Below are 22,210 nucleotides of genomic sequence, written 5' to 3' on the forward strand. Positions count from 1 at the left end.
GTCACATAGTCGTGTCCGACTAGTAGCAACCCCATGAACTGCAGCCCACCAGACTCCTCTGTCCATGCGATTTTCTAGGCAAGAGTACTGGAGTGGCTTGCCATTGCCTTCTCCGTCTTCCTTGCTAGTTGGTAGCAATTTGAGAGTCCAAAGCCTGGTGGCTCAGAGGTTAAAGCGTCTGCCTCCAATGCGGGAGACCCGGGTTCGATGGCTGGATGGCATCACCAACTCGATGGACATGACTGAGCAACTCAACTGAACTGAACTGATGGAAACCAATCTCCTCTGACTCAGAGAGAACTTTGGCAGAAGGTAGTTGAGACTCAATCTCTGGAAAGATTTAAATGTAGTTGTCATTATTGACTGTACATAGAGATCCTTCTGAGGATACTCTCATGGAGAATAATTATGACATAGAGTCAGTTGCGGAGAAGGCAATGGCACCCCACTTCAGTACTCTTGCCTGGAAAATCCCATGGATGGAGGAACCTGGTAGGCTGCAATCCATGGGGTCGCTAAGAGTCAGACATGACTGAGCAACTTCACTTTCGCTTTTCACTTTCACGCATTGGAGAAGGAAATGCAACCCACTCCAGTGTTCTTGCCTGGAGAATCCCAGGGACGGGGGAGCCTGGTGGGCTGCCGTCTCTGGGGTTGCACAGAGTCGGACACGACTGAAGCGACTTAGCAGCAGAAGCAGCAGTCAGTTGAGCCATAAACGTTGTTCTTGTACTGTTGTTTTCTTGCTAGTAATTTTAGGATCATTATTAAGCAGCCTGGGAAAGCTACTCTGCACTAGGACAGACTATGTACCGATATTGTAACACCTGTGATGTAAGTTCTGTGATGTCTTTTTTCCTTACATCTCTTTTCTACCTTGATACAGAAACTTGCGTTTGGGTGACTTGAATATATTTTAGTTCCACCTCTTGATTTGACACAGAGAAGCACTCATAGGTGTCAAGTATCACCTGTTTTGCGGCTTCCCGGATGGCTTAGTGGTAAAGAATTCACTTGCCGATGCCAAAAGATGCAGGTTCTATCCCTGAGTCAGGAAGATCCCCTGGAGAAGGAAATGGCAATCCACTCCAGTATTTTTGCCTGGAGAAACCCATGGACAGAGGAGCCTGGGGGACTATAGACCATGGGACTGCAAATGTTGAGCATGACTGAGTGACTAAGCATGCACATTGTTTTGAAAGTCTGAAGTCAGTAAGATGAAACCCAATATCAAGAATTTGAAACAGATTAACTTGTATGGAAGGAATGTAAAGAAAACATTGGGTAGTGTGGCCAGAGCATAATTAGAGAAAGGTGTATTAACTAAATTATCTGGTTTTCAAAAATTTGAACTGTAATAAAAATTTTGATGTGCTATTTCAATTTTCATTAGTAAATAAATGTATATTATTATATGTAAATGTATAATTATAGTAAATAAATGTATAGAGAAAGAGCTAGTCACCACTGAGCAACTAACACACTGATACAGAATCTTATTAAAATTTGAAACATTTTTGAGTACCTTACCAAAGAAACTGTCTTGTGAAAGGTACCCTTGTTAGACCCAGAGGAAATAAACATCCTTATCAATGCAGACAAAGGGACACAGAGCAGAATCTGAACAGACAGGCCTTGCTAAGTTTCTCCCAGTTTACTATACTTAGCTCATCCCCTGTCTTATCACACATTTCCACAGCTCTCCACTCTTCATCACACCCAGCATAAAAACACTCACATCTAATCATTTATTCATGTCTTCCTTATGAAGGCTCCTGTGTTACATAAAACTTGTGTGAATAGATTTGAATGCTTTTCTTCTGTGAATCTTCTGTGAAAGTCTAATTCTCAGACCCCAACAGGGAGGGACCCTAAGAGAGTCAAAGAAAACTTTTTCCTCCCATATAAGACCCTGTTAAATTTTTTGTTTCTAAGTTTGAAGCCCCCAATGTCTTCACCAGTTCCTCAGATAACATGGTTTGAGTTCCCTCACCATCCTGGTTGCTAAAGGCTGCCTGCCAAAATATATCCCCAAATATACTAATGAACCCCCTACCCTAATCTGCTATTCTTCAGAGTCCTTGTCCCTACTCAAAATGATGTCCTTTGTGTACTTGTAAATGTTTATCTCCCCCACTAGAATGGAAGCTTTGTGAGGGTGGGGAAATTGTCTGCTTTGCTCACTCATGTCATTCCAGCTCTTCCATCAGTATCTGGTACATTAATAGGTCCTAAATGAAGTTTTATTTAATGAACAAATGAGTAGTGCATGCTCAGTCACTTCAGTCGTTTCTGACTCTTTGCAACTTTATGGACTGTAACCTGCCAGGCTCCTCTGTCCATGGGGATTCTCCAGGCAAGAATACTGGAGTGGGTTGCCATGCCCTGCTCCAGGGGATCTTCCCAACCCAGGGATCAAACCTGTATCTCTTATAACTCCTGCATTGCAGGTGGGTTCTTTACCACTAGTGCCACCTGGGAAGCCCAAACAAATGAGTAGAGAGGGGATGAAAAGTCAATTAAATTTAGAAAGTGATGAATAGTAATAACATGGTTATATCAGAGCTCTGAAACTATACAGAATGAATGACTCATCCTAAAGGAAGTTACTTGTTTCAAGCTTTTTTGTATAACTAACCTATTTAAAAATGTCTCACTATTGACTTAGATAGGGCACATCTTCATTTAGAATATAGATGTTTTGCTTGCCTTTGAGAGCAAAATTCAAACCAGAGGGATGAAGAGCAGAGCTCATTCAGTATAGGTTGGGATTTCAAAAGCATCTTTAAAAGAGGCACATCCTTCCCAAACAACACAAAGATGCAGAAGGAGAATGATTAAGGTAAGAGGTACAGATTGAAAATGTCAGGCATAACAAAAAGTAAATGATCTCCAATGCTGATACAATTTTTACCTGAATTAGATACTCTTAGTGTTTTTGTTTTTTTCTCCTCTTCTCCTTTCCCATTCTAGGCATATGGATAATCATTAGGAAAAACTAGAAGAATTAAATTCATTATATATATTGTTAGAAGATGTCATTGTCAGAAGACTGTTGAAAACAAGAGGAAAATTTCAACCACATGAGTAATTAAGGAAACACAAATTAAAATCACGATGAAATACCACTTCATACCTATTTGGCAGTAATCAGTAAGTCTGACAATCTCCAGGGTTGCCATGGATAGAGAGCAACTGGACTCTTGTATTCCACTGGTGAGGCTATAAATTGGTGTGATCACTTTGGAAAATAACTTTTTTCAGTAAGTTCCAAAATGAACCTATTGCACTAACCAGCATTTGCATTTCAGAGGTGGAAGAGTCGGCAGTATTTCTGAGCACACTAGACCTTTTAGGACTGCTTGGTAGCACCGGGTCTACCTAGGTGTGAGGACTTCCTGCATCCACTTGCTCATGTGTTTGTGCTTCTTTGGGTCAAAACGCCATAGCCTGAATTTCTCGACTTCTTTCTTCTTCTCGTTTAAAGATAATTTTCAGAAGATAAAATCATGACTTACATACAGATATAAAAATGAACATGTTTAAAGAATTTATTTTATTCACATGATATGAGGGAACCAGACACATGTTATAATCAGTTCAAAGGAAAAGTCAAACCAGCACAGGCTTATATAAAGTAAAGGAATGTTAAGATGAATCATGAATAGAAACACCACTGGTTTTTCCACAGTGGAGAAGAAGTCAATTAAAATTATCACCAGAATGGACAGAATTTATGTATGTATCAGTTACCTACAGTTTAGAAAGAGTTGCAAAATAGCTCAGAGAAGATGAACCAGGGCTAGAATCTGATAACCCTGGAGAATATGCTAAAGACAATGTAGTTTTCCATTGAAACAGCAACACCTTACTGATACACTAGTGCAAATAGAGTATTATTTGGATCATGTGTCAAGGAGTGCCTGACAACTGATGTTCAGATGTAGGTAATAAACACTTCTAAGTCAAGTCCCAATATTCCAGATCACTGTAGACACTCCAGTTAGCTGGAAAGTGCTGAAGGATCAAAGGTCCCTGTTAGAGAGACAATGATAATACCTGTGTATATAATAATAGCTAAGAGTAAACACAGGTTAGATGAGTATAAAGAAGCCTGAACTTGGGATTAGAAGACCTGGCAAAGCTTCAGCTCTTATTCTAAGTTTGTGGCCTTGAAGCCAGTTGCTCTGGCTCTCTGGCTTTCTCCCAGGCTTTCTCCTCTAAACAAAGTAAGAATTTTTATTGATGAGTCTAAATTCCCTTCAGGATCTAAATGTTTATTAGATGAGCCAGCTAATCCCCTGCACAGATGGCCCTGCAACAATGCCCAGGCACGGAGAGTTTTGACACAGGACAGGGAAGATCTGTTTGTGAACATGAGGAGGAACAGCTGGATTTGAATGTCCTGGACCCCCAGTGTGTGGTACACAAACCCAACATCTGTGGGAAACTTGGGGAGTTCAGTGACAAAGGGAGAAGAAATGAGAGAGAGGAAAGAAAGTTACAAAAAACAACCTACCAAACTCATGGGTTTGCACAAAACTTGCCTCTATCATTAGTAGGAAGTTTATCACCACAGTTGGCTCTATCTCCACTCCATGTTTAAATAACAGCAAAAAGGAACTGGGACTATATTAGATTTCACCAGAGAAACTGACCAATAGGATGTGTGTGTATTTATATATACAGATATAGATTTGTGTCTCTCTCAAGAAGAAATTGATTTAAGTAATCAGCTCATGTAGTTGTGGGGGCTGGCAAGTTAGAAATCTGTAGGCTAGAAATTCCAGCAGGAGTTGATGTAGTCGTGTGCCCAAAGGCAGCATGGTGATAAAATTCCTTAATCCTCAGGGGACCACAGACTTTTAAGGCTTTCAACTGATTGGATGAGGCTCACTGCATTATGAAGGATAATGTGCTTTACTCGAATATTAACAATGTTAAATCTTCTGACTCAGAAATATAATATCTCTCTCCATCTATTTAGGTCTTCTTTAATTTTTCTTAGCTGACGTTTTATGAGTTTCAGTGCACAGATCTTTTTTTTTTTTCTGGAGCTAATTAAACTTTATTAAACAATATTTTTAAAAAAAACCAAAGTTTAAAAAAAGAGCTGAATCTCCAAATCACCTGTATGCAACAGAAACACAAAGATGCTATACACTGTTCCTTTCAGATCTACCCTGGCCCTCTACTGTGTAGAACTCTGGCTGTTGTCTTCAAACAAAGACTGAAGAAATGGCATTTGTTGTCAGATTTATCACTATTGCATCTCACACTTTTAAATGTTATAAGTGATACAGTTTTTCAGTTTTACTCTATGTTTTTAGTGTATAGAAGTATAATGATTTTTGTATATTGATCTGTGGCTGTTTGTTGTGGTTGTTCTGTTGCTCAGTCTCATCTGACTCTTTGTTCTGCCATGGATTGCAGCACGACGGGCTACCCTGTCCCTCACTGTCTCCCAGTTTGCACAAACTCGTGTTGACTGAGTCAATGATGCTATTTAACCATCTCATCTTCTGCTCCCCCCTTTTCTTCCTGCTTTCAATCTTTCCCAGCATGAGGATCTTTTCCAATGAGTTGGCTCATCAGGTGGCCAAAGTAGTGGAGCTTCAGCTTCCGCACTAGTCCTTCCAATGAATATTCAGGGTTAATTCCCTTTAGGATTGACTGGTTTGATCTCCTTGCTATCCAAGAGACTCTCAAGAGTCTTCTCCAGCACCTCAGTTGTAAATCATCAATTCTTCAGTGCTCAGCCTTCTTTATGGTCCAACTCACATCTGTACATGACTACTGGAAAACCATAGCTTTGACCATATGGACCATTGTTGGCGAAGTGATATGTCTGCTTTTTAATATGTGCTCTAGGTTTGTCATAACTTTTCTTCCAAGGAGCAAGTGTCTTTTTTTTCATGGCTGCAGTCACCATCTGCAGCGAATTTGGAGCCCAAGAAAATAAAGTCTGTCACTGTTACCATTCTTCCCCCATCTATTTGCCACTAAGTGATGGGGCCAGATGCCATTATCTTGGTTTTGATCTGTAGCCTACAACTTTACTAAAATCACTTATTAGCTCTGGTAGGATTTTTGTTTTTTTCATAGATTCCATTCGATTTTCTACATAGATAATGTGTCATCTTCAAATTAAGATAGTTCTACTTATTCCATTCTTATAGAGATACCTTTTATTTCTTTCTCTTGTTTGCAATGGCTGGAACTTTTACAATGCTGAATAGAAGTGGTAACGATGGACATCCTTTATTTGTTCCTAAGCTTACGGGAATAGTATTCAGTCTTCCACCATTAAATATAGTGTTAGCTGTAGAGTCTTCATAGATACTTTATTTTTTCAGATTGAGGAAATTCCCTTGAATTGAGCTTGTTGAAAAGTTTCTTTTTTTTTAAATTAGTGTTGGATGTTGGATTTTGTCAAATCCTTTTCCTCATTTAGTAAGATCATATGTTTTTTCTCTTTTATCTTGTTAACATGACATAAAGTTTGTGTGTGTATGCTCAGTCACTCGTCACGTCCAACTGTTTGTGACCCTATGGACTATAGTCCACCAGGCTCCTCCTTCCATGGGATTCTCCAGGCAATACTGGGGTGGGTTGCTGTGCCCTCCTCCAAGGATCTTCCCGCCCCAAGGATCAAACCCGCATCTCTTAATCTACTGCATTGGCAGCAGATTCTTTACCACTAGGCCCACCTGGGAGGCCCCCAAAGTTATTTCTAATATTCCCTTATTGTATTTTTAATATTTGTAGAATCTATAGAGTATCACTAATCTCATACCTTTGTTTTCTTTCCTTTTCCTAACCTATATGGCTAAAGGTTTACCAATTTCATTAACTTTCTCAAATAACCTTTCAATTTCATTCAGTGTCTCTTCTTTATTTCAATGATTTTTCACCATGATCTTTATTTCCTTTCTTCTGCTGATTTTGCATTTTTTTGTTCTTTTCCTAATATATGTTAGAGGCTGAGCTCATGTATTTGAGACCATTCTTTTTTGTTATAGGTGTTTAATGGTATACCTTTCTAAATACTACTACTTTTGCAGTATCCCACAAATTTTTGACAGGTTGTGTTTTCATGTTCATTTGATCAATCTGATTTCTCTTTTGATTTCTTCTTTGATACATGGATTATTTTTTCATAGAAATCTGTTCATAAATGTTTGGGAATTTTCCATGTATCTTGTTGATTTCTAATTTAATTCTGCTATGGTCAGAGATATGGTCTAAATAGGAAAAGGAGTACGTCAAGGTGGTATATTGTCACCCTGCTTATTTAACTTATATGCAGAGTACATCATGAGGAATGCTAGGCTGGAAGAAGCACAAGCTGGAATCAAGATTGCCGGGAGAAATATCAATAACCTCAGATATGCAGATGACACCACCCTTATGGCAGCAAGTGAAGAGGAACTAAAAAGCCTCTTCATGAAAGTGAAAGAGGAGAGTGAAAAGGTTGGCTTGAAGCTCAACATTCAGAAAACGAAGATCATGGCATCTGGTCCCATCACTTCTTGGGAAATAGATGGGAAAACAGTGGAAACAGTGTCAGACTTTATTTATTTGGGCTCCAAAATCACTGTGGATGCTGATTGCGGCCATGAAATTAAAAGACACTTACTCCTTGGAAGAAAAGTTATGACCAACCTAGATAGCATATTAAAAAGCAGAGACATTACTTTGCCAACAAAGGTCCATCTAGTCAAGGCTATGGTTTTTCTAGTGGTCATGTATGGATGTGAGAGTTGGACTGTGAAGAAAGCTGATCGCTGAAGAATTGATGCTTTTGAACTGTGGTGCTGGAGAAAACTCTTGAGAGTCCCTTGTACCGCAAGGAGATCCAACCAGTCCATTCTAAAGGAGATCAATCCTGGGTGTTCATTGGAAGGACTTATGCTAAAGCTGAAACTGCAATACTTTAGCCACCTCATGGTGATGAGTTGACTCACTGGAAAAGACTCTGATGCTGGGAAGGATTGGGGGTGGGAGGAGAAGGGGACTACAGAGAATGAGATGGCTGGATGGCATCACCGACTTGATGGACATGAGTTTGGGTGAACTCCGGGAGTTGGTGATGGACAGGGAGGCCTGGCGTGCTGTGATTCATGGGGTCACAAAGAATCGGACACAACTGAACGACTGAACTGAACTGAACTGATGGTCAGAGAATGTACCTTGTATGACTAAGTCATGGGGTTTTTTGCCCAGAATATAGTCTATTGTGGTAGGTGTTTCATATGTAATTGAAAAGAAAATGTGTTCTATTATTTTTAGCTGGAATTTTCTATAAATGTCGGTTAGGTTATGTTGGTTATTCAAACCTTCCATATCCTTGATGATTTTTTTTTTTTGTCTACTTGTCCTATCAATTATTGGAAGAAGGTACTGAATTCTCTGACTATAATTGTGTTTATTAACAAGACACAATTAACAGTATTAGTACCTGTGGCATTAGTACTTTTAGGCTCATGTATTTTCAAGCTGCGTTATTAAGTGAAAAAATGCTTAGAATGTTTAGTTTTTTTGATGAATTGACCTCTTTATCACTATGAAATAAACTTCTTTATCCCTCATAATATTTATTTGCTCTGAAATCTTCTTTGTTTATATTCATATAACCAGTCCAGTTTTAATTTGACTAGTATTAGTATGGTATGTTTTTACTTTTAACTTATTTTATATTTGTGCATTTTTTGATAAGAGTTGATGATTCAGAGAGATTCTTTGCAATGGTTTAAAGATAAGGCCACAAATTACTTGATACTTAAATCCCTTTAAGAGGTGAAACTTAAATTCTCTCATTAAATGTAGTCTGGACTTAGTGACTTGCTTCTAATGAATAGAAGAATATGGAAGAAGTGATGGCGTATCACTTCTAAGCCTCAGTCATAAAAAGCATTACAGGTTCCTTCTTGCTTTTTCTCTGGGATCCCTTGTTCTGGTAGAAACCATCTTCTCTTATGAAGATACGGAAATAGTCCTCTGAAGAGGTCCATGTGGCATGGAACTGAGAAGCATCCTGTCAATAGCCAGAAAGAAACTAAGGCTTTTTACCATTAGCCTTGTGATGGCACCATCTTGAAAATAGATCCTCAAGCCTTTAGATGACCAAAGCCCTGGCCAACATCTTGACTGTAATCTCATATAAGACCCTGAGCCAGAAATGCCCAGATAAGCTGCTCCTAAATTCCTGACCCTCACAAACTGTTAGACAATAAATGTCTACTCTTTAACCCATTAAGTTTTGAAGTTATTTGTTATGTAGTAACTGGTACATCTAGTTTAACTAGTTTAAAAACTCTTCCTTGAAAAATTTGTATTTCATACAATAAAACATTTTAGGCAGAACACTAAATAGCATTTTTGGATAGAGATATTTTTCAACTGGATATTTACTCTTGTAATAACTTATATGTTTTAATAAGATAAGGTCTTGTAAAATGTATCACTTTCCATAGAGCTCTGAAATAGAGAAGGGCTCTTAGGTCATTGGAGGGCCAACACAAACTATCTGGAACCCTTGATATGTTGTATCAAGAGCATTTTCCTAAGAAAAAATGTTTATAGCTTTTACCAGATTTTCATAGAGTCTTCCACCACCCTCTCCCCCACCGAAGAGTTAAGAACCACTTATCTGGTTCCCATTGCTCCCTGTGAAAATTCAGATACAAGTGACTTACCTATGGTTAGAGATCTTCTCACTCTTAACTCAGGGCTCAAACTCCAATCTGAGAGATGAATTCTACCTATCAGAGACAGCTCAGGGCAGAACTGGTGAATAGCTCAGGGTGGAACTCTTGAATAGAGAGGTAGAACTGGTCTTTACAATGTTCTCACGTACTCAGACCTTCAAGACAAATCTTTACATGTATTATGTTGCTATTGCATTGTCTCCTGCTTATTTAACTCATCAAGCTGCTTCAAGAAAGGTGTGGAGTGGATCTTCTCGAAAAGGTGTCCCCTTGGTGGCAGACTTTTTATCTTTGTGCCTTTCATTTCATTTTTGCCCTTTTATTGAAGTATTGAAGCATACAGAAGCTCAGCCAAAGTGCTTATTTGTCTTGTTTTGTTTTTAACCGTATTATCTATTAGAATACTCTGTGGAGAAAGCACACTGTACTGATACTTCTCTGACCTGACTACTGCAGACAGATCACTTAAATGCTCCCTTAATGTTTTATGAAATCTTCACATCTTGACAGTACTCTTATCCATCTCTTTCTGAACTAAAAGCTATATATGAATGTTATTATCATAATAAGAGATTTGAATTGAAGTGCTAAAAATCAAAGTTAATTTCTAATATATATATTAATTCAAGATATATTCTGCCTATTTAGAAATTGCTAAGAAGCATCCATGGATGCCCCCCAAACAAGGATAAATCCTTGAATGGATAGTTAGAACATATCTTGTAATCCCATATACTGCATAGTTCTGGTCATCCATTAGATTCTCTTTAAATATTTCATCACCAAGAATATTGAGCAATCATCCTGAGCAATCCTGTCTGATTAAAGCCAAGGAAGCCCTTAATCATATTATAAACATATAATCATGCCATATGTTATTTATAACATATAGCCCATTTCATAAATGGCCACGACTAAAGGAAAAGAGAGTAGGGAAGTCCTGCTTTTATCAGTGACTTTTACATCTTAAGCCATCTGTACTTTACCTTTCCTAGGACATTCACCCCACAGAGATTTGCCATCTATTTCTACCACCCCCATGCACTCTAGTACACAATCTTTTTGCTTTAGCCAAAGCCAAATCCAAGAACCCATGATTGAAACTACAGTCCTTGAGAGACTAGGGCTAAAGAATCTGTGTTGATGCCATGAACTACCCAGACCTCAGCCTGACTCCTGGCTGCCCTTCCTCCCACCTAGCTCCAGGAACATATACTGTGAACAGGTTCCTGGGCTTGGCCAGATGACCTAGCATGGTCCTGGCCACCATTCAGGGGTTCTGAGAGAAAACTGCTTCTCTTCCTCAAAGGTGGAAACAGAGACTCAGAGTCTTAGAAACATTCTCAGAATCTCTGAATGCAAATGTTTTCAGCAAAATCAGCATTCGATCCTAACTTGTAAAGCAATTTTGTAGGACAAAGATAAAGTTAAATGGCTCAAGTGCTAATCAAGTATGTTTATCGTTCCATAAACAGAAAGCATGGGAATATTTGGTAAGAAGAACAAAGGACATATTTTATATTTTGGTGATTTTCTTAAAACGTAAAAATGGCTCTACATTTTAAAGCAGTTCTAAAATGACAGATCACCCTTGTCTGAGGAATGACAGGAAAATCCTCTGACAAGGAAATACTTCCAAGTGGTTGAATTTAATTACAGATGGCAACAAGGAGTACAGGAAAGATGCTTGAAAGTTTTTAAAAGAAAAGCTAAGGTGAAGTTTTCTAAAAAGATATATTCAACATCATGTACATATTTGTGCATATACATGTATATAGACATACATATGGACACACACACATATACATATACAAACTGACATATATATATATAAAATTTGGTCATGTTCTTTGAATCTACCCAGAAACTCTTTCATCTGAAAGTATGGAAGTTTATTAAAATGAGTAATTTAGGAAGACAAATATGGTTTTGGTGATTGTCTCAAGAAAACGTACCCACTTTTTACCTTGAGAGAGACATAAAGCTTAACAGACAAAATCAGTAGTGTCAAGCTGTGATCATTTTTGCTATCTACACATTGCTTCTGATAGAATTTTCAAAGCAGAGCCAAAATTCATATGGTGAGATGACAAATTATTTTTAAAAGAGTAATACATTTAAAATGATAACTTTTGCTGGGAGAGCTGTCTAAACTTCAGTTTTTTAAAGGATTAGATACTTTGATTTTGCATGTAAAAGATGCCAAGTATGCTTTGAATATGTATTACAAGCAATACTGAAAGGAACATACACATAGCAGAAAATATGAAAGTAGATAAGAACCAGTAAGCATGAATTGTGTGTCTTTCACTACCTAGTACACTATTATTGATGCTCAACAAATATTTGATATTAAAAAACAAGACATGTCAATGGGCCCAGAGTAACTCTATGATACTGAATCAAATGGTGACTAAAAATGCTTTATTTCACTGTTCTATTTTGTAGGTATTATTACTTGGCATTCAGAGCACATCAAACACCTCTTGCTAGCAAAGAGAGTTGCATTGCTATCTTGGAAAAGTCCAGATTAGATCACTGGCTGCTGGGAAAAACAAAGGTAGTTCTTTCTTTGTTGTTTAGATTGTCACTTGAGATGCTCTGTTGTGTACCTCGGTCTCTTATCAGTGATTTGAATAGCTCTGTAAGTTTTGCAACTTACCAGACAAGACCCCAACCTAACAGTGATCTTTGCTGGTCTTGGGTCTGAAGTCCCAGGACCTCAGAGGCCAAAAGAGGAGAGTTTGCTTCCTGTTCTGCATGTAGTTTGAGAACCATTTAACATTTCTAGAATGAGATCTTTGAGCTCATTTTTAAATGTCCTTTTTGTCAGTGCTGCTTATTGCAGCACTGCAGGCAAATACACAAATCATGTTAATGACAATAATGAGTATCGTTTATACTTTTGTCCTTTTTTCGTTAGACTCGTGTTGTTTACTGCCCACTCTGATTAGTAGTCTCATCATGTCTACCTTTTCATTTGGGGAAACATCATATTCCTACAAGATTTCAGGTTTTTGTTGTCCATTCTGAATTGCCCTACAATGCCAGCCGTAGCCTGAGTGTGGATGGCAATGCTGCTGCTCCTCTGCAGAAATTTGATCACTGTGACCCATTCAGGCCCCTTTCCCTCAGAAATTCTGTTGACCCTGGTCAATATTTCTGGTTTAACACCTCCATCAGAGCTGGGGGAGAAAAAGATCAAGCTAAGAAAATGTAACTCATGGCAGAACTGAGGCTAGCCTGGAAAACATTTAGGATCTCCTAAAACCCTGTTAACTTTGTCATCTGTGTATATTAATAGTCCCACATTGGCTCAACCTTACAAGGGGAATTAATTGTATTTGCTTCCAAGAAATCAGTAATGTTAGCATAAATCAAGTCACTGTAAACTTTATTTAGATGGTGTTTTAATATTTATGTTAATTTGTTGGAGCTGAGTGAATTTCTATGTGGGAGTCCATTATTCTTGTAGTTTAGTCGCTCAGTCGTGTCTGACTCTTTTGCAACCCCATGAACTGTAGTCTGCCTCAATCCTCTGTCCATGGCATTTCCCAGGCAAGAATACTGGAGTGGGTTGATGTTTCCTTCTCCAGGGGGTCTTTCTGACCCAGAGATCGAACCCTCATCTCCTGTATGGGGAGGTGGTTTATTTACCACTGAAGAATCATTGGCAGTAAAGAATCTACCTGCAATGTAGGAAACCCAGTTTTGATCCTTGGGTCAGGAAGATCTTCTGGAGAAAGGAATGGCTACCCACTCCACTGTTCTTGTCCGGAGAATCCCATGGACAGAGGAGTCTGGTGGGCTACAGTCCATGGGGTAGCAAAGAGTCAGACACAGCTAAGCGACTAACACACTTCTTTACCCCTGAGCACTAGAGGAGCCCTTGGGAGCCTATATGTAATGCTAAAACTGATGTCTTATTTCAGGTTTTTCTCAAGTATTATCATGTCGAGCAGTTAAATTTGCTTCTGCGGGAAGTCATAGGCAGAGTGGTTGTGCTGCAGGCCTATGCCAAGGGGTGGCTGGGAGCCAGGAGATACAGAAGAGTCAGAGAGAAGAGAGAGAAGGGAGCTGTTGCCATCCAGTCAGGTAAACAGCCCTGAATCTCGGCATCTCATCAAGTGCTTGAGGCCACTCACCTTTTGCTCTTCTCAGTGGTTCCTTTTCTCCCCTCCCTCCTGCCTTCAGCAAATATTTATCAAGTATCTCCTGCAGGCCAGGCCTTGTGCTTGGTACCCGGGGTATAGCTGTGAGCAAGACTGCCACAGTCTCTGACCTCCAGATAAGCAAACGAGCCATCCTTACCCACGGCAAGATAGAGGCAGTAGCAGTGGGTGGATGTAAAACCCAAATCACACAGACATGTGCCCCAGCTCCCAGATGACCCACCTCATCCACACTTCATGTCCATCAGCAGGTTTTCAGCATCAGAATTGCTACTGTCACATCCAGGAGGCTTTTCTAGCTCAGAAGGCAGCTCATCACTAGGCTCTGTCATACACCCAGCCCTGTCAGTGCCTCTTTGCATACACATGTGCTATTTGTGTCACAAATAGCATCTGAGCTCCTGTGCTACTGCAGGCAGTTGTCCCAGGTTTTGAACACAGCAGATGATTTCCTTTGTGTTCTCATAACCCAGAACCATAACGGCCACTTGGACTTCCTGATCTCATTCAGTGACAGAGAGCTGTAGCGCTCAGGGAGGAAGGAAAAGGAGAGCTGGTCATGCTCCTGGTAGCAGCTCAGTGCCTAGGACTCTGAAGGACTCAACACCCTGCCCCCTGCCCCAGGTTCCCTTTCTCTTCTCTTCACTCATTTCCCATGCATTTTCCCTTTCTGTCACGCATTCCTTCCCTGAACACAGTTCTATACATAGTCTCCCCTCACCAAACACAAATGTGATGCTGCTGCTGCTGCTGCTGCTGCTAAATCGCTTCAGTCGTGTCCGACTCTGTGTGACCCCATAGACGGCAGCCCATCAGGCTCCCCCGTCCCTGGGATTCTCCAGGCAAGAACACTGGAGTGGGTTGCCATTTCCTTCTCCAATGCATGAAAGTGAAAAGTGAAAGTGAAGTCGCTCAGTCATGTCCGACTCTTCACGACCCCATGGACTGCAGCCTACCAGGCTCCTCTGTCCATGGGATTTTCCAAGCAAGAGTACTGGAGTGGGTTGCCATTGCCTTCTCCGAATGTGATGCTACTAATCATTATTATTTATTTTTCTCTCCTTCACCTTTCATGTTTTATACCTTTCTCCCAGTAAAAAATACAGAGCGAGTCAGGCCATTCCAGTCCTCTCCTACCCCTCAAGTCCTGAAGACAGAGTTTCCTCCATGGGTTGGAATGACAGGGGCCCACCTCACCTGGACAGGGCTCCAAGTGATTCATAAGTGGAATCCAGAGGTTGTGGAAACTCACTGCCTGCACCAAAATGACTCCTTCTCAAAAGCATCTTGGAGGCCGAGCTGAGAGTACAGAGAGGCCCCTCTTCCCCACCATCACTCACGTAGCTCTGCTTATTTTGTTCAGTGAGAAAGCAGTGGGGAGGAGAAGAGGGGTAGAGGATTGGAGGGAAACAGCTTATATCAATTCTCTGGCACATTCTTAAATTAATGTCATTCCTAGCACATGGTTTTATATTTTTAGCCTGGAGAGGATATGATGCTCGGAGGAAATTTAAGAAAATAAGCAACAGAAGGAGTGAGTCTGCTGTTCATATTCACGCAGGTAATTAAAACATCATTTTCATAGCATCTACTTGGAAATCTTCTGTGATTAAGTTCATATGAGTTTCAAAAAGTTGAAAGGTTAATAATTCAGGAGCACTGGAAGAGGAGTCTAGAGTTCTAGTGGGGTCTAGCGCTTGTTCTGATTCACCCCGCTCCATGTGATGATTCAGAGCACTGGCCGCATGCCATTCCTTGGCTAAGGATGCTCCAAGTAGGTTCTCTTGTATTCCCAATTTTATAGAGGGGGAAAACAAGGCACAGAGAAGTGAAATAACTTGTCCATAGTCATACTCAGCCTCTAGTCAGAGGCTGAGTCAGCATTTATTCACAGTCAGTTTGGATAGAGTCCATTTTGCATACTGCCAACTGAGCAATTTCTTTCCCCCTCCTGGAGTCACCCGTCCCTTGTCTACACACAAGAACATTGGCTAGAAAAGTCTGAAAGGTCTTCCAACCTTGGAATTCTCTAACTATATGCTCAGTCTATCTCTTCATAGCACAGAGATAGGAATAACTCAGGTACTTTCCTGGCAAACTGTGTTTCCCACACCCAGGCCTGTGTGTGACTGCAGTGGTCCTCTGGGCCCCATGAGGTTAGCATGCTGTGGCTCAGCTTGTAGCTGCCTGAGTACCTCAAGCTCTGGCTCCCAGGTCACTCTGCTCTTCTGCAAAGGGCAGTGTCCCCAGGGGTTGTGGGGCTCAGCTCCCTCTGTCTTTTGAAGCTGCATGTGCCTAACTGAGGCTTTGGAAGAGACAGGCCCCAGAGCAGACACACCCGGGCTCTGAGAGCACAAGATATCAGAGATAGAACGAGAGAGAAGTGGCCAGGCCAGTGGACTTGCAGCAGAGAGAGAGGGGGTTTCAGATACCGTCACACTTGGAACGAACTTTTAGGGGAAACAACTGCACCCCTTTCGAGGAGATCCCGACTCAGAGCCTGGCTCCTTGGGGCACTCTTCAGAACTCTCTGGCCCTGTAAAGGCCAGACAACTTTATTCAAAACCAAAATGTTTGTGAGGAAAGAGTGTCACTTCAACCCCAACATGCAACTTTTAGCACAACCCCCTAGGAATTCTAAGCTCTACAGCTTCAGAGCATCAGAAGAAGGATGCAGCTCTAGTTGCAACAAGTAAAACAACTCAAAATGCATTTTCTCTCTTTCTCCCCACTGTCCAACACACACACACACACACACACACACAGAGTTCCCCTCACCCTCACCCACACCATTAAGAGAAGATACTGGACTGATCTCGCTGTTTGATTCAAATCCTAACATGTATTTTCAAATATAAACTTTGAGCTTATCTATTGTTGATTCCCTTATCATAAAGTATGCAGGATCATAAATCAAATTTTCCCTCTCTGAAAATCATCTTTAGATGGCTCCCTTTTGGACTCTGTTATTGCCACATGCATAAGAACAGACAGGTGGGTGGTTCCATTATATCAGGACACTTGGCTGCATCTTTTCAGCGCAGCACCTGTAGGGTGGGTACACTATGGAAGGGTCCTTTTGTTTCATGGGACTAGAGAGAACATGTTTCTTTAAGTAGCTTCTTTTTCTTTAAACCTTGGAAACACCCTCCTTCTTAGCCTGGCAGCCAGTGTCCTGCGTATCAAGTGGTATTGGGAGCTCCCAAGTCCCCGAGAGCTTGGGCAGGCATGTAGTTATTGAGGGTGGTACTGACACCACTTCACCCTTTTGGCAGGAGAGTGTGACAGCCAGAGCAAAGGTGGGCAATGTCTCGTTGCCCTTCAGCCAACATCACGGACAGGAGTTGGGGGGCTGGTTTTGTGTTAGTGGTAAAGATACTCAGATAGGATAACGACATTTGCAATTTTATGGGCAGATTACTTTTCCTTGAAAATGTTTTCCTTATCTTTCGATTCAAAGGCAGTGTTGATCTAAAAGCAAGGCAACTCATTCCAGTGTCTCTGTTTTGGGGTGTGCTCTTCCTAAAGTATAATCCTCTCATTAAAAGCTCTTCATGTCCCTGGGACATTTCAAGTAGAACAAACCCCAAATATAGGGGTACTCTTACTTTTGAAGCCTGCAGAAGTGGCTTAGGGATGCTATCACAACATAACCTTTTCTGGATATTTTCTAAGGTTATTCTCTAATTTATTATTTTTTCAACAAATCATTTCATTTGAAATGTAGACTCTGCAATGTGTTTCATTTATATTTCAAGTTCTGGCCTATTGTCTTTTTTTTTTAAATCATGCTGCAACGCTATGTTATATAGTTTTTGAAAGAATAGCCCTTGAAATTTAGGAAGCATTTGGCCTACATGTTGCTACAGAGCGGCGCATATTGAAATTTGTTTTCCTTTCATCTCCTTCCCAATAAAAGCAGCCGCTCGGCTTATCCCTTTAGCTTCCTCAGAACTTCCTTTCAGAATTCCCGATCTATTACGGCACATTCACATACCAGAAACAAGATGCCTTTTCATGCTGTCAACCTTTTTCATCTGAAATGTAAATTAATTCTTGCTGGTATGCCTTGACAGAGATCAAAGTCAGGGTATTAACCTTCCCTGGCTTTCTCCAGGAATCTGTCCCCAGGACAGGGCTTTGGCTGTTAGGAGACCCGTGTCTGTGTTAGGGGCCCTCCTCCAGGCAGTACTTGGCCTGGGCACCACCATCTCCAAGTCCCAGGGTCCTTTTGGAAATGACTCAATCAGTACTTTAAATCAGGTGAGCTATGATCTGCCGAGTTAGACTTGGGAGAGACAAGCCTGCTTGTTTGAAATGTAGGCCGTTCATTCAGCCTCCCGGAGCTGTTCAAGTGGTTCTGATGGCCAGTGATCTCAGCGGGCATGATCGAGGGAGGGACAGGGCTCCAGACTGGAAACCTCTCCCTTTGCTCCCTGGTATTTTCCTGCCTGTCAGGCTTTGAGGTAGGCCACATTTGCATTTTCAAAATAAACAGATGCCTTTCAAATACATGAGCTGGTGGTCTCAAGCTCTCTGTGGGCCTGAACTGTTCACCAGCCAGTGAGCAATGCTGGAAAAAAAACAAATGGGGAAACATGCAAGGCACATGCGCACACATTTCCTGTGTGCAGAACACTGTGCCAGCAATAAAGGGCCTTTGTGAGATGTGGGCTCAAAGGGAGAGAGCCTGATGAGGATCTGGGCCAAACTAGCCTTCCTCAGTTTCTTTTTTGAAGGAAAGGGAAACAACTTCAAATGTCACCTTGGTGAGAAGTGGCATGCTTTATTGTTTTTATTTTTGATTAATGCTGATAATAGGCCCTTGCTATGGGAAAACATAACAAAGCAATTAAAAATATGTACTTTTTAAATCAGAAAAATAATTGCAAACGTATTCCTGTTTGGATAGATGGGGTAGTCTATGTAAAAACTAATAGTTGTCACCCCATCATTAAGGTATTTGGTTTTTTTTTTTTTTTAATGAATTCTTAAGTTTCAGAGAATGGATATAACTAGATTTTGTCAACTAAAATTACATACATTCCTCAGTAAATACTATCAAAACAAACAACCTGCAGGGAATTTTTTTAAAAAAGATCTGCAATGTCTCATTCTCTAAGTTTTTGAAAGCACAATTTTTAAAAATTACCCCTCTAACTCAAGATCTGTTTTTTAAGCAAGAGCAAAGTGCCAGACTCCTCATCTCACAGGGGAGAAGCCCTTCATGACAGTGGAGCCCAAGGGACTGGGAAGGAACTTCAAAGGGTGTCTCCAGGAGGAGCTGGCTCTTGCAGCCTCTCTTCCCCTTTCCCCCAGCCCTCCAGGAGCAGGAAGAGCCCACTGGTTTATAGCACTTTCTCATCTAATTGCTTCAGTGCTTTGGAAATTGTTTTCTCTTTCTCTCTGTTATCTGATCAGCTTCCTACTTACTCCCCTCCTTGGTCCTACAGGGAATAACAGCATTAAAATCTATTGCCGTTTCTCTTTCTAATGCCCTCTGAGGGGAGTGGTTTTTGGAACGGCATCCTCAGTCGTACTAAGGCTCTTCTTTGAGCCTGTGAGCGGGCATTTTAAACCAGCTCCAGCTGGAACCCCTGGGCACATCATATGACACCAGCCAATGGGAATTGCTTTAAATGCAGTTTCCAAAGAGGAAAGCAAGCATAGAATCCAGACAGGCTCTCCCCCTTCTCCAGGTTAACTTCTTGTAAAAGTCTGACCCCACATCCTGACAGAACCAAGTTTTAATACTTAAAACGCCTGAACTTTTAAACCTCTCTCAGGGTAAGCCTTCCTCCTAGTCTTTTCTAATTTTGAAAGGCTGATTCCTTTAGCATTTTTGGTGGGTTGGCAATGACTGGGTTGTTGCAATAATTTCCCAGAACTAGATTTCCAGAAATATCCCTAGGTGTACAGAACAACTATATTTTAAATTAGGAAATTTCTTTATTTCATTCACTTATTCAACTACTGTTTAAGTAACTGCTTTATGCTGGAGCTATTCTCAAGGTGAACAATGGGATTTAGTTTGGGGCTTCAGATTTTTCATCTTCAACACAGAGGATGAAAAATATGCTTCCCTCCAGTGGATGCTGTTTGTATAATCAAGTACTCTATGTTATGCCAGCACTCCTTGGAAGGGGATTCTGTTAAACACCAAAGAGTCAAAATCATTATAATAGATAGCTGAGGATATACTTTGAAATGGGTTCCCCTGGTGCCTCAGTAGTAAAGAATCTGCCTGCCAATGCAGGATATATGGGTTCAATCCCTGGGTCAGGAAAATCCCCCAGAGAAGGAAATGCCAACCCACTCCAGTATTCTTGCCTGGGAAATCCCATGGACAGAGGATCCTGGTGGGCTATAGTCCATGGGGTTGCAAAAGAGTCAGACATGACTTAGTAACTAAACAACCAACAACAATACATTGAAATGGCCCAAGCTTCTTGAAGGTAAAAATGATTAGGCAGATATTTTTCAGTTTGATGAATCTGTGCATAAGCACATTGTTGATCACAAGTCAAACAGTAGAGGAAAGTCAAATGAATGTACCCAGTGAGGGAAAATATCCACTCTGGACAGATCGGAGGAAAACAAGTATGTTCCTTTATGCCTCTCTATCATTCCACCCTATTCCATTGTTTCTTCACTCATTCTGTTTCTATCTTTTGGAAATATTCCTGGTCGTTTTGCACAAAAAATGTGATCTCTCAAAATGTGAGGGAAGAAAAGTTCCAAACTCTTCTTGGCAGGAGCCAGCTGCCTCTCCATTCCTGGTATTTCAGGCCTTTCCACACAAGAGTAAAACAACATCTAGGGGAAGGAACTTACTGGCGCACCTGAGCTTGAGATGAACAGAGAGCTCACGCTAGCTCCACTGTCTTCCAGAGCTCTGATTAACTGAGGGAAGGTGACTTTCAGGCCATGTGAGGGTACTGCAGAGTCCACTTGCACTGTCTGGCCTTCTCTCTCTGTAGGTAAAGGTCTGCAATTGATTTCTGACAACCACAGGTATAACTTCTTAGAGAAGGATAATGTTTGTGGGGGTGGTTAAGGTTTGTGATTTACTTTGGGAAAATGTGCCTTGTCTGTGAGCTGGGTCAGAACATTCAGAGAGCTCCAGAAACATGGCTTCAGGGAAGTGGTGTATGGCAGAGACAGAGTCTGGCCTTAGCCTCAAGGTTTCTGTCAAGAAATGGGCTCTGCCAAACCTCACTGGGCACAAACAGTAAAATTCTTGCCATGAAGTAACTTGTGATGCAAAGGAATGTCCTTTGTTCTGAAATCAAGTTATTGCCCATGTTAGAATTATACACCCAGCGGGTAAAGTACTGTTAACCTAATTAACAGAGAAGCTGAAAAGCCAGTGTGGAACTGAAGTCTGCTTTTTCCTGATATCATACTGACATGGCATAGAAATGCTGAAGATGAAACTTTGGTGCAGAGATTGGCATCCCAGGACTCAAGATTAAATTTCAGAGTAAACCCATGGATAGAACCTCTTCAGGTGGGAATCATTTCCTCTCTTATGGACTTCATGTAGAGCTCCAGAATCTGGCTGCAAAAAGGTAGCTCTTCAGATGGTATCTTTACCACCTCACCATTGAGTGAAGCAGCATTATAGTCAATAATTGATTAATAATGATGTCAACAACACTCTTGAATTGCATTTATGTCTTTCATTTTTTCACACAGAATCATGAAATGTGATGTCACATTTTATGAAACCCTTATCAGTTTTTGGACTCTGTCCAAGTAATAGTAAAGAAACTTTTAGGGGGAAAATTAGCTGTGCTGTGACAAGAATTATTGAACTTTTTTCCTCAAAAGACTTCTGTGTACAGAAAAGCAGATTTTGTTTTCTCCCCAAACAGATTGAAACAGAAGCACAGAGAGTCTAATTAAGTTGTCTCGCCTTATGTGTTACATGAGCTTAATGACAAATATCACAGCCCTGTTCTGAGTCTTCACCCAATGCTCTTTTTAGTAGACCAGCTCTAACATTGGTTTCCATCTTGGATATGGCACCTGTCAAAGCTCTGGGGAGAGTTTTATATACCATCCTAAGCATGTGGACTTTGGAGTCAAAATTACTTTAAATCCTAGCTGTACCACCAGGTTTGTCATATTGTTTAGGGGAACTTGCTTAACTTCTGAACCTTAGTTTCCTTAGCTACAAAATGGGACTCATTAAGGTCTAATTCTCAGGACTGTTGTGAAGATCATAGCAGGTAATTTACACAAAGTATCCCGCATGGGATCTGGCACATGGCAACTATTCAGTAAGTGTCAATTTCCTCTCTGTCCCCACTTCCTAAGTGTGAA

At 40.8% G+C, this 22,210-nt stretch overlaps 1 protein-coding gene across 1 annotated transcript in view; it reads left to right on the top strand.

Moving 5' to 3' along the window:
• Window positions 1-22,210, top strand: part of LOC129538349 (myosin-IIIb) — a 134,104-nt gene that overhangs the window by 71,405 nt on the left and 40,489 nt on the right. The window contains exons 6-8 of the mRNA XM_055398473.2: window positions 12,159-12,270; window positions 13,643-13,805; window positions 15,363-15,443. Coding sequence (XP_055254448.2) covers window positions 12,159-12,270; window positions 13,643-13,805; window positions 15,363-15,443 — 356 coding nt within the window. The remainder of the gene's footprint in view (window positions 1-12,158; window positions 12,271-13,642; window positions 13,806-15,362; window positions 15,444-22,210) is intronic.

This window comes from Moschus berezovskii, chromosome 2 (assembly GCF_049115385.1).
Source record: "Moschus berezovskii isolate FMDL1 chromosome 2, NW_MosBer_1.0, whole genome shotgun sequence".
NCBI classification, from domain to species: Eukaryota; Metazoa; Chordata; class Mammalia; order Artiodactyla; family Moschidae; genus Moschus; species Moschus berezovskii.